Source organism: Oryza sativa, chromosome 9 (genome assembly GCF_034140825.1).
Source record: "Oryza sativa Japonica Group chromosome 9, ASM3414082v1".
Taxonomy (NCBI): domain Eukaryota; kingdom Viridiplantae; phylum Streptophyta; class Magnoliopsida; order Poales; family Poaceae; genus Oryza; species Oryza sativa.
The window spans coordinates 26,515,330-26,529,538 of NC_089043.1; the positions used below are offsets into that span (position 1 = coordinate 26,515,330).

General features: G+C 42.8%; 1 protein-coding gene across 1 annotated transcript; it reads right to left on the reverse strand.

Annotated features, from left to right (window-relative positions):
- Positions 1-11,869: 11,869 nt before the first annotated feature.
- On the reverse strand, positions 11,870-14,209 carry LOC4347816 (trans-cinnamate:CoA ligase, peroxisomal). The gene is made up of 2 exons (XM_015755424.3): positions 13,875-14,209; positions 11,870-13,611 (listed from the first exon to the last, which is right to left on the reverse strand). Exons 1-2 carry the CDS (start codon positions 14,070-14,072, stop codon positions 12,076-12,078), a joined length of 1,734 nt encoding a protein of 577 aa, XP_015610910.1. The 5' UTR covers positions 14,073-14,209; the 3' UTR covers positions 11,870-12,075.

The window sequence follows — 14,209 nt, forward strand, 5'->3', positions numbered from 1 at the left end:
GCCTTCGCCATCCACAGCACAGAGCAGGTGATGCTATTTTACCAGAGAAAGGGAGACAGCAAACCTGGGGGTGGAGGCCGGGTCACAATGCCCACGCAGGACTGTGGGGACCACTGGGTTGGGCCCACAGGTCGCCCCCATGCGTGTACCTCGTTATTCATGGAAATGAAAAAAAAAGAGTTGATGTTAATCTAGTATTTTTTTTAAGATAATGAGAATTTGATATATTAAATTGATCTCTATCTTCCTAAAGCTTTTGTATCCAAATTTAGATAAATAATCCGATGGTCGAGATTGAAACTTTCTAGCATCCGTTTCTCCCCTACTAAGTAGGTCTTGATCGACGGCCACCCATAGCGGTGGTCCGTGGCACGATGGAAGTCTGCTCGAACGGTGCCGATGATAAATCTTATTGGAGTTGTGACACCTCTTTTATTCTAAATAGCTGCGCTATTCACGTGAGAGGGACAAAAATTGACTAGTGGGACCATGATGCTTACGTGGGGTTGTGCGGACTACGGGGTCCACACATATAACCTTTCACACCAGAAGATAAGAAAGACAAATCTATGTTATATTTAGCACTTAATTAGAATTAACATATATCTCTAAGATACATTCCTATGTTTTTCAATCATACATTTAATCAAATTCAATGAAATTATTCTGACATACCAAAAACTACACGGCTCAAAACATAATCCACAACAGCAACACTATTACACGTATCTTGATCAATTTGGTTGCTCTAGGCCAAGTTAATCAGGGTTTCACCCTTGTTGCCACCTCCCCCCCTCAAAAATTATGGTATACCATAAATGGATGTATGTAGCACATGCACAATAAGGGGAATTATGTACACAACACAAAGATGATAGTGTACTTAACATTTTGCAGGTTGTAGCCGGAATTTGGATGATACATATATTACACTCTCAAATCTGATCACCTTGACCAATTAATATGGTCTCCCACGCAGTGTCTTCATGTAATTTGTTACTATGACATGCAATTTTATTTACTCAAGAGAAACATCATCAATCAATATAGGCGGACCTCCAAACGTGCATGTTAGGGAAGGGGGGGGGGAGAGGGGTTGTGCGCAATCCACATGGGTGTGTATTATGGGGGAACGTGGGCCCATAGATCATGTATACCTAGCTTCCTCATGAAAGGAAATAAGAAAATGTTTTTAAGCTAGATATTTCCTTATAAATTATCTCAATTCTGATAGTACGGTGAGATCAAAACATTGGAGACCGATATGGTGGGGTTGTGCGCTTCACACAGGTGTATGGGGACTATTGGACCCACATATCACGTACACATGGCTTCCTCATAAAAAAGGAAGAAAATGTTTGTTTTTTTTAATCTAGCCATTTCAAAAAAATAATGTTTTAGAGTGTAGATAGTAGCCTCAATCCCCACTTCCACAGGGAGGTAACATGGAATTTTTCTCAACATATATAGCACCGGAACAATTCATTGGAACTAAGCTATAATATGCATACACAAACTAAGCGTGCCTCGGTTGGTTAGGTTTACTGTGGTGGAACTTGACCACTTGGATTTTTTGGTGCCTCGCTTCAGGCCTCTTCTGATCCGGAAGACAATAGGACAGAGCAAACAAGAGAGGAAACACATAAATATTATAACCAAATTTAGCATTAAGCTAGCTAGCAAATATGTAAGCACAGGGCAAACCACAAAACCAAAACCCTCATGCGTGCATGCAAAAGAACGGTACGCGGTTAACGCAAGAGGGATATGACAAACAAATAAGTTGCACTCAAGCAAACAAATACACAAACAACAGCGAGAGGGTAAGAAGAAATTAGAAGAGGGAGGAGGAGAAGCTAGCATAGTGCCAAGCCATGAAAAGAAGAGGTCACGGAGAAATGGCTCAGACGAGAAAGAGAGAGGAACAAGAACAAGATAGAAGAAATAAATATGGTACTATATTGTAGTATTGCCTTGATAGGAATCCCGCACATCGTCTCTAAGGAGCATGGAATTAGTTACCGTGACATTCTTCGTGAAATGCGATTTTATTTGCTCAACAAAAAATCATTTTATTTATATAACTGAATCATAATCAACCTATATTGGGCAGTCTCCAGAGGAGTGCGCGTGTGAACGGGGTGGGTCCTGGGAGGTGGGGGGTCCACATGGGGGGGACCATTGGGCCCATGGGTCATGTAAAGCTTACTTTTGAAAGGAAAGAAGAAAAGTTTTTTTTTTAGCTAGCTATTTCCTGAAAAAATTTCTCAGAATTTAGATAGTACGTTGAAGACCGAAACATTAGAGACCAATATTAGGCGGATCCCTAGGCGGAGGGGTTAGGTGGTTCACATAGGTATATTGTGAGATTATTAGACCCACATATCATGCATACATGGCTTCCTCATAATAATAATTTTTTTTTTGTTTTTATTAAACTAGCCATTTCCCAAAATTATTTTAGAATTTATATAATACCGTAGAAATCAAAACATCACACACCGACATCCGATTCTCCCGTAGTAGCTTCAATCTCAACTTCCACGAGGCAACATGAAAGTTTCTTGATATGGCACTGGTATGGCTAACTGGAACTAAGCGTATAATTTATGGAAATTAGAGTGCATTTGATTGGATTCATAGTTTGGAACCTATCCACACGGGTTTGGATGGCTTGTTTCGGGCCTATTCTGAGGATGGAGCAAGCGAGGATATACACATAAATATTATGACCAAATTTAATTAGCATTGAGCTAGCTAGCAAATATGTGAGCACGGGACAAACCACAAAACCAAACCCCTCGTGTGTGTGCGTGTAAAAGAACAATTAACGCAAGAGGGAGATGATAAGTGTGTACATTAATAGATTGAATGCGATTTACATTTTTTTATAGGAATGATTTTTACACTTGGTTATTACTAAGTGTAAGAAAGAATCAAGGCAAATCTAGAAAATAAATTATATAATTCACTTAATGCATATTATATTGAAACTTGTTTGCATGTATCCAATCAATTAATTACCTATACGCACACACATCCAACATTGCCATCACATTGTGTGTTCAAGACATTCTCTGTCTTGTACAGGTTCGTTTGGCATATGTTACTGAGCCATGCATAAAAATAATGTACTATACACATTTTACTGTTTGATTAAATTCCTTTCTGACCTATTTTAACGCATGAATACATGCATGCATGTGGAGGCCTGCATGCAAGAACTCGACAAGTGAAACAGGGAAGGCCGTTTGCATGTGATGATCTGACCTTAATATTCTCGCCCCAAACAAGCTAGCTGTTGTCCTAAGATTAATTAATTGGTACACTAGATGAAATCAATAATACAACTATATGTGTGCACAAGTTTAGATTCGCAAAGGACAAACCATGTACTGTGCATGTTAAAAAAGATGATCAGCCAGCTGTGATTTATGCCTGCAATGTCACGAGGCTATAGTGAACAGTACTGAAAACTGCTGCACTGCGCCTGGCTCCAAAGCCATACATGCATGCTCATCACAGGATCAATTCAGTGAACAAACACTGCAGGCATTATTTCAAAACCGATGCTTAAACTGGAATAATGTGTATTACACAATTGATCTCCCCGTCAAATTTATCACCATTTCGTCGCAAGAAAGAATTAATCTTTTTTTTAGGGACAAGAAAGAATTAATTGGTTGACCATGACTAACAGGGCAACGGTATAGATTATATGCAGAAGGAACCAGATATGGCCAACCAAAAAAATATAGTCAAAATTTGACTATGTACATGCATGGTCGTAGTGTACATTCCATTCTCTCATTTTTGGTAGGATAAGATATGCAACTAATTAATTAACTCTTGTTATTGCGACAGGATCAACTTTAGTTGTTGGTGTTTGCTTAATTAATTAATTAATGATATTCATATAAAGAAAAATAACAAATTTTCATCTTATATATATCCTTGGTCGGCCTTTGTGTGAGCTAACTTAGGTGAAACCGTGACTCACACGTCAATGTGTGTACTACACTAATAATAGCAATAATCAGAGTGATCTAGATCATTAGAGAATCAACATACATGTGTGTATATATACGTCGCCGTACGGGATGTACATCTTGCCTTTTTTTTTTTTGAAACCAAAAACCTTGACTACTAGAAGCTGACCATATGCTATGCCATGCAAAGTTAGCTCGATTGATTAGAGAGCTTGATTTGAGTTCATTCATGAGTACAATAAATTGAGTGAGACAGGCTTCGTACATATAGTACGTACTTGAGCTTTGCCGGTTAATTATTACTAGGACCACAGTTTAATTCGAGTGATCTTGCACTTTTTGCACAGCGGATTGATTGATCAATCGATTAGTCTATAATGCTATATATATGCAACGGCATATCACATATTTATATGCATGCTGCATGCATGACTAACTGAAGAACTGATGGTTTTTCACTTCAGATCGAAAAGCTGTGATCGACCTCTTGATCTATGTGGATGGAACTTATCTGCAGTCAAATTGAACATAGGGACGACAGAGACCATCTCCATGTCATTTCAAAATTAGGGCTCAATGGGAACAATCAGAGTACTACTTGATTAATAATTACATAATAAATGGAGAAAGGGCCCAACTGGAGTGATGATTGAGCCCTGATGATGCCGGGAGAAGAAGCCAAATCAAGATGACTCAAAAGATGAAAAGGACCACCAAGTGTATAATCAATTATGTAGTACTCCTACTTTCCTCCTCTCCTTTCTCCCACGAAAAAGTTGGTCATGTCCTCATCGTTGTAGGCTACGAATTGCTAAGCTCACCAAGTAACATGTACTGCTAGCTAGCTAGTCACATACAAGTTAAGTCGTCGGTTGATATCAAACTAGCCCGTGGTATGTATATTTGTGTGAACTTAGTCGTATCTTTGAAATTACCCAATCCCTGGATATTCTTTTAGTTGAGATACATATCTTGCCTTGATGTCACAAACATATCGTTATTACTATACCTATAAGCCAACCATCACCGAAAGATACATGTCTGATGTTGACATGAAGTATCGTACAAATACAAAATTAAGACATGTGAAGTGTTGTTTAGCTCGAAGAATGCCTTTTGAGTCAACCGGGAAACACACATTAGACAATAATCTCACCAGAGTTGAAACTTCGTTTTCAATTATACTAAAACTTATCGTGTTGAATCGATATGTGACAATATACACATGGCCTATTGTACGTAGAGTCGCATTCGTATATTTTACAATCTTCATATGGAAACCTGTTGAAATAAACAGCCATAGTCACATTCTTGTAGATGGAAGATTACTTCACCGATCTAGCTTGAGAAAGACTCGGAGTCTTATCAGCTAGCACCACAAGTTGGTGGACTAGCCAGCCAAGGTTTGAGCCTCATTATCTCTTAATAAACATCAATATATATATATATATATATATATATATATATATATATATATATATATATATATATATATATATATATATATATATATATATATATATATGTATGTATGTATGTATGTATGTATGTATGTATGTATGTATGTATGTATGTATGTATGTATGTATGTATGTATGTATGTATGTATGTATGTATGTATGTAAGTATGTATGTATGTATGTATGTATGTATGTATGTATGTATGTATGTGGTCTTTCTTTCATATCCACCTTCATTTTACTAAACTGGTTTTTTTAAGAAAGCCAACGGAATATAGTCCAACGATAAAACAGAGTGCAATTACAAACTAGTTAAAAAATACAATTGGACAACCGTAGTCACATACACACATGCAGCATTGGTTAATCATAGTGAAGAAAGGAGGAGGCAAAGATGGGAGTGAAGCTAGCTATATATGGTGTACTAGCTAGGTAGAGAGAGAGAGAGAGAGCTGAAGAAAGCAAGACCCCTTTGTTGCGCTGAAAAAGGGGAGGTGTGGCTGCCATGGGATTGCCCAGCAGGAGCAGGTACCGGGGCGGATGTTCTTCTTGCACCTTGTCTCGCGTCGCTTGGACGGATATCGATCGGATGTTTAGCCGATCACGAGAGTGGGCTCACGCGACTTTGTCTTCTCCCTCCTATCCCCACCTGCCAACCCTTCGATTCCTCCATCGATCTTCATAGCTACTTCCTCCATTTCACAATGTAAGTCATTCTAGCATTTCTCACGTTTATATTCCTACATTAACATCAATATGAATGTGAGAAATGCTAGAATGACTTACGTTGTAAAACGGAGAGAGTAGTAACCTCGCCTGTCACCCCGGTCGTCTAACATGTACAGCTACCTTCAGTAAATTTTATTGTTCGTTCATACACACTATATAGCTATTACTCGATCAAACAACATAGAAGTCTAGTACAATAAATCTGCACATCCCTTCTAACTAGGTTGCCTCAACTTATAATAATAGTATACAAACTAATGCTACAGTTAATCTGGTTGATATGGTTTTATGCGAGAGAAGTCCCATGCATGATGATAACCACATGAAAAGGTGAGAGTAGTTAGCACGGTACGACGTATGTGCGCGTCACGGCGCGGCCGTGTCGGGCAATAGCGAAACATGCCGTGCGTTACTACGTACATTGCACATATACTATGCACGTACGAGTGGGTCCAAAGCAACGTGCGCATAGTACCAACTCCTACTGTAGTCTGCACGCTGAATCATGCACGGATTGACCGCCGAAATCGGCCGGAATCACGCAACAGCAGCTAAGCATATATATTGCAGCGTGCAGGGTTGATCAGAGAGTCGATCGATCGATCCTTGCATATGCATGTATGTGCTTGAATTGTTGGTGAAAACGATGGATGCGTGTGCAGGCGATGCATGGGTGCACGGATATATGTTGCGAGATTCCGGTTGTCCCCGGCCGGCCGAGAGGAAACTGCACGAGCAGCTGATGCCTCCCTTTGTTCCCGCTACCTCTGCTGCTCAGCTACTGCTAATTATATGCCGCCTCCTCATGCTCATCATCATCACACATCGATGGATCAATTCCACTGGTCACCTGCTGCTTATTAATTATTGATACTACTACTTGATCCCTACAGGGTTGGCTGTGCTTGGATGAATTAGATGGGGATCTCTCTCCCTCACTTCTTCCTTGTGGGTTATTTTATTCATATACAACGGAAAATTAATTATAGAGAACTTTTACTGTACAATATACTGCCGGCATATAGATGGGTAAATCAGGAATTTTATAGAAAATGCGAAAGGGGTTTCTATGAATTTCATGGTTGAGAGTTAACCTCCGTTCGATCTCGTTTGTGTGCCTTTGAGAGACAATGACACACGCCACAACGGCACGATTCCTGATCAATTCTGATCATCATTAAAAATCTACATACATACGTCAGTTATAAATGACCATTTACAGATCAAATAATTAGGTTGTACCATAGCAGATATACGTGAAAAGCCTTACACATTCCAAATCTTGCTAGCTAGGTTTACACATATTTATACAATCCCGATGATGGTACCAAATTTTTTTATCTAGATCAACTATTTTGTTTTTAGCATAAATAAACCTGTGGAATAACAAAGTAAAAGATAAATTTACCCTTATAAATTTTATACTATGATCTATTTAAGTGGAAGATCAAATCAATCTTCACCATTGAATTGTTTATATAGCAGTATATACTACCAGCGTATTGTACCTAAAAGTTCTCAAATTATATTATTGTTCTAGACTTTATATGAGAATGGTATTGTTTTGGATTGTTTTAGCCATCTAAGATAACACCTTAGAGATTTGGTTCACCTCCTAACAGTATTGTGCACGAGTTACTAGCTTATGTTTTTTTAGTGTGTTAGTCTCTCCGTCCCAAATTATATTTTTTTACATGGTCATAAATAACACATTAATTTATTTCATGTTATGTTCCTAACAAATATAAAATTAGCATCAAATGAAAGTATTTTAAAATACAAACCTTATAATATAACATGTATAATACTGTGTGTATGGTTAGTACGATTATTAGTTAAAAGTTACTGAGTTTGATTATCCTAAAAAAACAGAACACCCTATAATTTAAGATGAAGGGAATACATAAAAATTTCTTTGCATCTGGCATGTGCCATCTTGCGGAAGGACGGGCAATTCGTCGTTTTCACACGAGTGCGTACTTACGTTCAGGGAATAATCACGTACGGTACGGCCGATGATCACTGAGACGGTCGTCCCAGACAGTGCCGTACTATGTCTCTCACATCGATCGAAGTACGATGCATGCATTGCCAAACACGGTGAAAAAAAGAAGTTGTCTAGGGACGGACGGTTAGAAAAGAGTACTGTGCAGAACCGCAGATGCCAAACACAACGACCCGCCAGACGGTGTACGGCCGACTAGCAAATTGATACACCACCGATGGCCGTCTTCCGCCGCTGCGTTGCTCATGGTTTTCTCTGCATTTTAAAAAACGAGATTTAAAGAGAGGGACGTCACTCTAAATATTTTTTTTAAAAAAACTTTAAATGTGCTAAGGATTGAATACGGAACCTCGATGTTGATACCACACATCACTTTGTCATCACAGTATGAAGTGCATCTCGTTTCTTCCGCATTCTGCGGCCGATCCACACCTAGGTGTTGCTGGGCCGTCTTTGTCACGCACGCGCGCTAGCTGATGGCCTTGGGCCCAGGTAGATTGGTACCTGTCCTCCATTGGGCCTCCAAGTCTAGGTAGATGTTTAATCGGCCTTGGGCCCTGGATAATGTTGGCCTCGGCCCATATGCAACCAAGGTCTGACGATGCTGTTCCCAATATGGAATAAGTTCACCGGAGGTCCCTCAACTTAACAGCGAGATTTTTTTAAGGTCCCTTAACCACAAAACCAGAAATCTCCACCCCTAAACTATACAAAACCGTTCACTCAAGATCCCTAGGCAGTATATATAGGTGGTTTCACTGACGTGGCATCCTAGTCAGCAAAAAAAAAATAAACAAAGCACATGTGACCCACATGTCAGCTGCATATCTTATTTTCTTCTCTTTTCTAATCCTTTCTCTCTTCTCTCTTCTCTTTTGCATATAATGTACACTGCATGCGCTGCCTCTCTAAGGACGATTGCCTAAAAAAAGCCTATAGAGGAGATTTCTCTATAGGCCTTTTTTTTCTTTCGAGATTTCTCTATAAGATAAGATCTGTATTCTGCTTGCCCTGATAATGTCACGTATTAATATTACTAAGGTGTAAATATAAGGAAGGAGCATGTCACAAAAAAAAGGCATTACGAAATTCAGACTGCGCCCCTGCTATATATGCTCTGCACTGCATGATCAAATGTCGCCTACACGGACGAATTCAGACAGAAGATGAAAAAGGGAATTATATAGAATCCAGCTTCTGATCACTGCGTGTAAAGGATCTGCAATCTTCGGCCGAATTTCAAGCGCTACGACAGCGCAAGTTTTCTTCAGAATGATTTATATAATCGCCCAGCTCATCAGATTTAAGTCAAGTAGAAGCATTTCTCCAGTTTAGGCTTTTCATGTCACCATCTATCCAGTTTAGGCTTTTCATGTCACCATCTATCGGATTGCAGCAATGTTGGATGTATATTTTTCGTGCAGAAAGTTCTTCCTTTTGTTTTCTGAAACGTCAGCAGTAGCTCTGCCAGTCAATTGAAACGTTTGCCACGAGCAGCAAGCCAGCTACCAGGAATCCTGAAGAAAATGTTTTGCACCATTCTAGAGAAAAAGAGACGTCACTATGATCATCAATTTCACTGTTCAGTATCAGAAGTAATCCATGCCTTACGCTCACACCAACAACGTGTACATTGTGATTGTGAACTCTCTCCAACATAGCAACAACGATCATCCATCAGTACAGGCAAGCGACAATGTTCTGAAGTCTGAACATGCCAATGCCACAATTAATCTCATCCTCCGAATGGAAATATATGTCTGCGTAGCATCTACTATACTAGTATTCTGATTCCTCCGATGCATTGCTAGATCTTGGAATAGTGCCTAGAAACAAATTTTTTTTTGTTTCTCTGATAGGTTAAGAGTAAAACTTTACAGTGACGATCATAGTTCCACAAATTAAAAGGAAACGGAAATCAAGTCTGTACGTACGTATCAAACAAATCTATACATCGTGCGCACGATTTTAGAGGAAAAATCAAGTGATTCTAACCTTCAGATCCACTTCAAGATTTGTACTCCACGGCCTCCTTCCTCATCTCCGACAATCCCCCAAGTGGTTAGGATTTCAGAGTTGGGGCTGAGGGCGGAAGGTAGTGCCCGACTTAGAAGGATGGCTAGGACAGTAGCGGCTAGTTGTGTAGGTGGCCAGGGCAGCAAGAGACCACGGTGGCGCCACCTCGGCGTTGAAAGAGGAGGAGAGTGGTGACCTGGTGTTGTTAAGGGATAAGCTCATCATTTGAGTGGTTAGAAGGCTTAGGAGGGATATAGCGTAGGAATACTAGAGACGATAGCCGATAGAAGGTGGCGGCAGTTTCAACGACGGAGCCGCGGAAGACAAGCTATGAGTATGGCGGTGCGGGGTACCGAAGCCAAAGAAGATAAAGGGAGGTGATGGTATGGAGGTTTCAGGGAGAGGGATAAGTGACACCGGTAAGGCCGAGGGGGAGTAGAAGACAAAGAAAATCATATGATTGGAGAAGGGAAAAGAGATAAATGCATATGTGATGTGTAAATAGTCCCAAACGGAAATCAATTATAAATCGTAGGTGATGATGCAGTGCATGATTCAGCTCGATATGGACAAGATTTTTTCCCCACAAAATAAATAATACGTGCACTTGAATACTTCATAGTACGTAGTTAAGCTTAAACAAAGCCACAAGCCTAAAATATTTGTTGCATTTGCAGAACATAATGTGCATCCCGTGCTTGATGACTTCTTTTCTAGTTTTTTCATGATAAGAGCGTCTACCTAAAAGATTTGAGCATGCTGACTATCGGGTCAGAATTTGATGTTGGTGCCTTGGTGGCGATTTGTTCATGGACGCACGTTACGATTCTTTTTTTTAAAAGTAAAGCGCTATCAGCATCCGATAGAAGATTGATTGCAAGAACTGTCCTTCAGCTCTTTGATAGTACGACCGATTATTTACAGAACTGGTGATGCTAAAACCAGGACAATGAACGCTGATAAACAAGTACACTGTACACATATGGCAAGATTAAATTTGTTATTTTAAATGATACGTTTCATCTATTTCCGACTTCGTTTTCCGACAAAGCTAATAAGGAATACTACCTCAATTTTTAACCGATGATGTCGTTAACTTACACAAATTTAACAATTCATTTTATAAAAAAAATGTAATTATTATTTATTTTGTTGTAAGTTATTTTATCACTAAAATTACTTTAAGCATGATTCATATATTCTGACAAAAAATTTTAAATGAGACGAATGATTAAACATGTATATAAAAGTTAATGGGGTCATCTATTAAAATACGGAGGTACTAAGTAGATCTGATTATAAAAATTGGCATGCGCTCAGCGTGACATTGATCTGATAGCTATGAAGCTACTCCAGTGTATATGGGCGTGCAAATTGTCTTTTTTTTTGTTTCTAATACATATATTTTGTTTTCTTAAATCTGCTTTTTTGTCATTTCACATGTAGTACTAGGACTTCGTTCATCCCAAAATAACTGCACTCCTCTAATTTAGCGTGAAGTAGTGCACTTATTTTGAGACGGAGAAAATACCACTGAAAAAAAACAATGCAAAAATGTTTTTCTTTACATTTTGCAGCCATTTAATTAGCTATAGGACTCTTAAGACAATAGTATCATGTAATCTTCGTAGCTTAGACCTTATTTGGATTATCCGAGATTTCTCATCATCTATCAACGAGCAAATTAATTATTCACTAGTTCATTTATTATCAACGATGATAATATACACTATGACCATATTGCAGCGTATGAAAAATTAAAAAGAAAATACTAAAGTGCACTACTACAAAGGTGTGTGGTACTGTGGTTTTCCCTTTTTTTAGAGACCAATAGCAATCCTTACCACGTAGTCACGTGCTGACGTCAGCAAAAAAGTCAAAGCCTAGCAGTTTGAGTCAACGGCCCATGGCGGGCAGGGGCAGCGACGGGCCTCGCCTTGTCGGGCGCCCTGAGGCGGAGGCGGCGCGCCATGTCGCGCAGCGCGAGCTTCTGCACCTTCCCCGTGGAGTTCTTGGGGAGCTCGTCGACGAACACCACCTTCCTCGGCACCATGTAGTGCGCCATCCTGTTCCGGCAGAAGGACACCACCTCCTGCTCGCTCACCTCGCCGGCGCCGGCGAACTCCCGCTTCAGCGCCACGAACGCGCACGGCGTCTCGCCCCAGTGCGGGTGCGGCATGGCCACCACCGCCGCCTCCCGCACCGCCGGGTGCTGGTACAGCGCCGCCTCCACCTCCACGCTGCTGATGTTCTCGCCGCCGGAGATGATCACGTCCTTGGACCGGTCCTTGATCTCCACGTACCCGTCCGGGTGGACGACGCCCACGTCGCCGGTGAGGAACCACCCGTCCCGGAACGCGTCCGCCGTGGCGCGCGGGTTCTTGAAGTATCCCTTCATGACGTTGCTGCCGCGGAGCACGACCTCGCCCATGGTGGCGCCGTCGCGGGGCACGCTCTCCATCGTCTTGAGGTCCTTCACGTCGGCGTCGGCGAGGGTGAGCGCGCTCACGCCCTGCCGCGCCTTGAGCCGCGCGCGCTCCGACGGTGGCAGGGCGTCCCACTGCTCCCGCCACTCGCACACCATCACCACGCCGGTGGCCTCCGTCATGCCGTAGGCGTGCGTGACGTGGAAGCCGAGCCGCTCGACGCGCTCGAGCAGCGCCGCGGGCGGCGGCGCGCCGCCGGTGAGCACCTCCACGGGGCGGCGCAGCGGCTCCCGGCACGCGCCGTCGAGGAGGATGTTGAAGAGCACCGGCGCGGCGCACATGTGGGTGACGCCGTGCGCGGCGAACGCCGCGTACATGGCGTCGGCGGTCGGCGCGCGGATGCAGACGTTCGTGCCGCCGCGCGCCGCCACGCCCCAGGTGAAGGTCCAGCCGTTGCAGTGGAACATCGGGAGCGACCACAGGTAGACCGGCTCGTGGCCGACGCCCCACTGGAGAAGAAGGCCCATGGTGTTGAGGTACGCGCCGCGGTGGCTGTACACGACGCCCTTGGGCGCCGACGTCGTGCCGGAGGTGTAGTTGAGCGCGACGGCGTCCCACTCGTCCTCCACCGGCCGAGGCGGGTACCTCGCCGGGTCTCCCCGCGCCACCAGCTGCTCGTACTCGAGCTCGCCGACGCGGGCGCCCGTCGGCTTGTCGGCGTCGTCGATGACGACGAGCAGCGGCAAGGGCGCCCTGACCTCGCCGCCGTCGCCGTCGCCGTCGCCCATGACGGCCTTGAGCGCGTCGGTGGCGACGCGGATGAACTGGTAGTCGACGAAGAGCACCTTGGGCTCGGCGTGCCTGACGATGGCGGCGACGTTGGCCGCGTCGAGGCGGGTGTTGATGGCGTTCAGCACCGCTCCGGCCATCGGCACGGCGAAGTGCATCTCGTACAGCGCCGGCGTGTTGGGCGCGATGACGGACACCTACGTAACCACATGATACAAAAATTAGCACGTGACATGCATGGAGAGTGACACATATACTACATCTTATTTTCAACTCTCCCAAAATAGTTTAGATTCTTACCTAGATTGTAAAAATTTGTAGTTATTCTAGAAGCCAAAATATGAAAAAAACTACAGTAACTCTTTAGATTCTCACTAGCTAGTCGTTCTCACCCGCTGCTTCTCAGAACCTCTGAACTCGCCCGATTACGACTATAATAATAGGGTATAGAGTTGCTTACGACGTCGTTCTTTGAGACGGCGAGGGACTGGAGCGCGGCGGCGAGGCGGAGGCAGCGGTGGTGCGTCTGGCGCCACGTGAAGCTGGTGGCGCCGTACACGACGGAGGTGCGGTCGGCGTAGACGGAGGCGGCTCTGTGGAGGAAGGTGATGGGGCTCAAAGGGACGTAGTTAGCGTCTCTCTTTGGCAGGCTATCCATGGTCTTGATTGATTGCTAGCTCCTTAATTCGATCGTAATTAGTTGGTATATATATGATATGTGATAAGAGATCGAGCAGCTAGCTAGCAGCAGTAGTGCAAGCAAAGCAGCTAATGGCGATCGAATGAGAGGAGTGT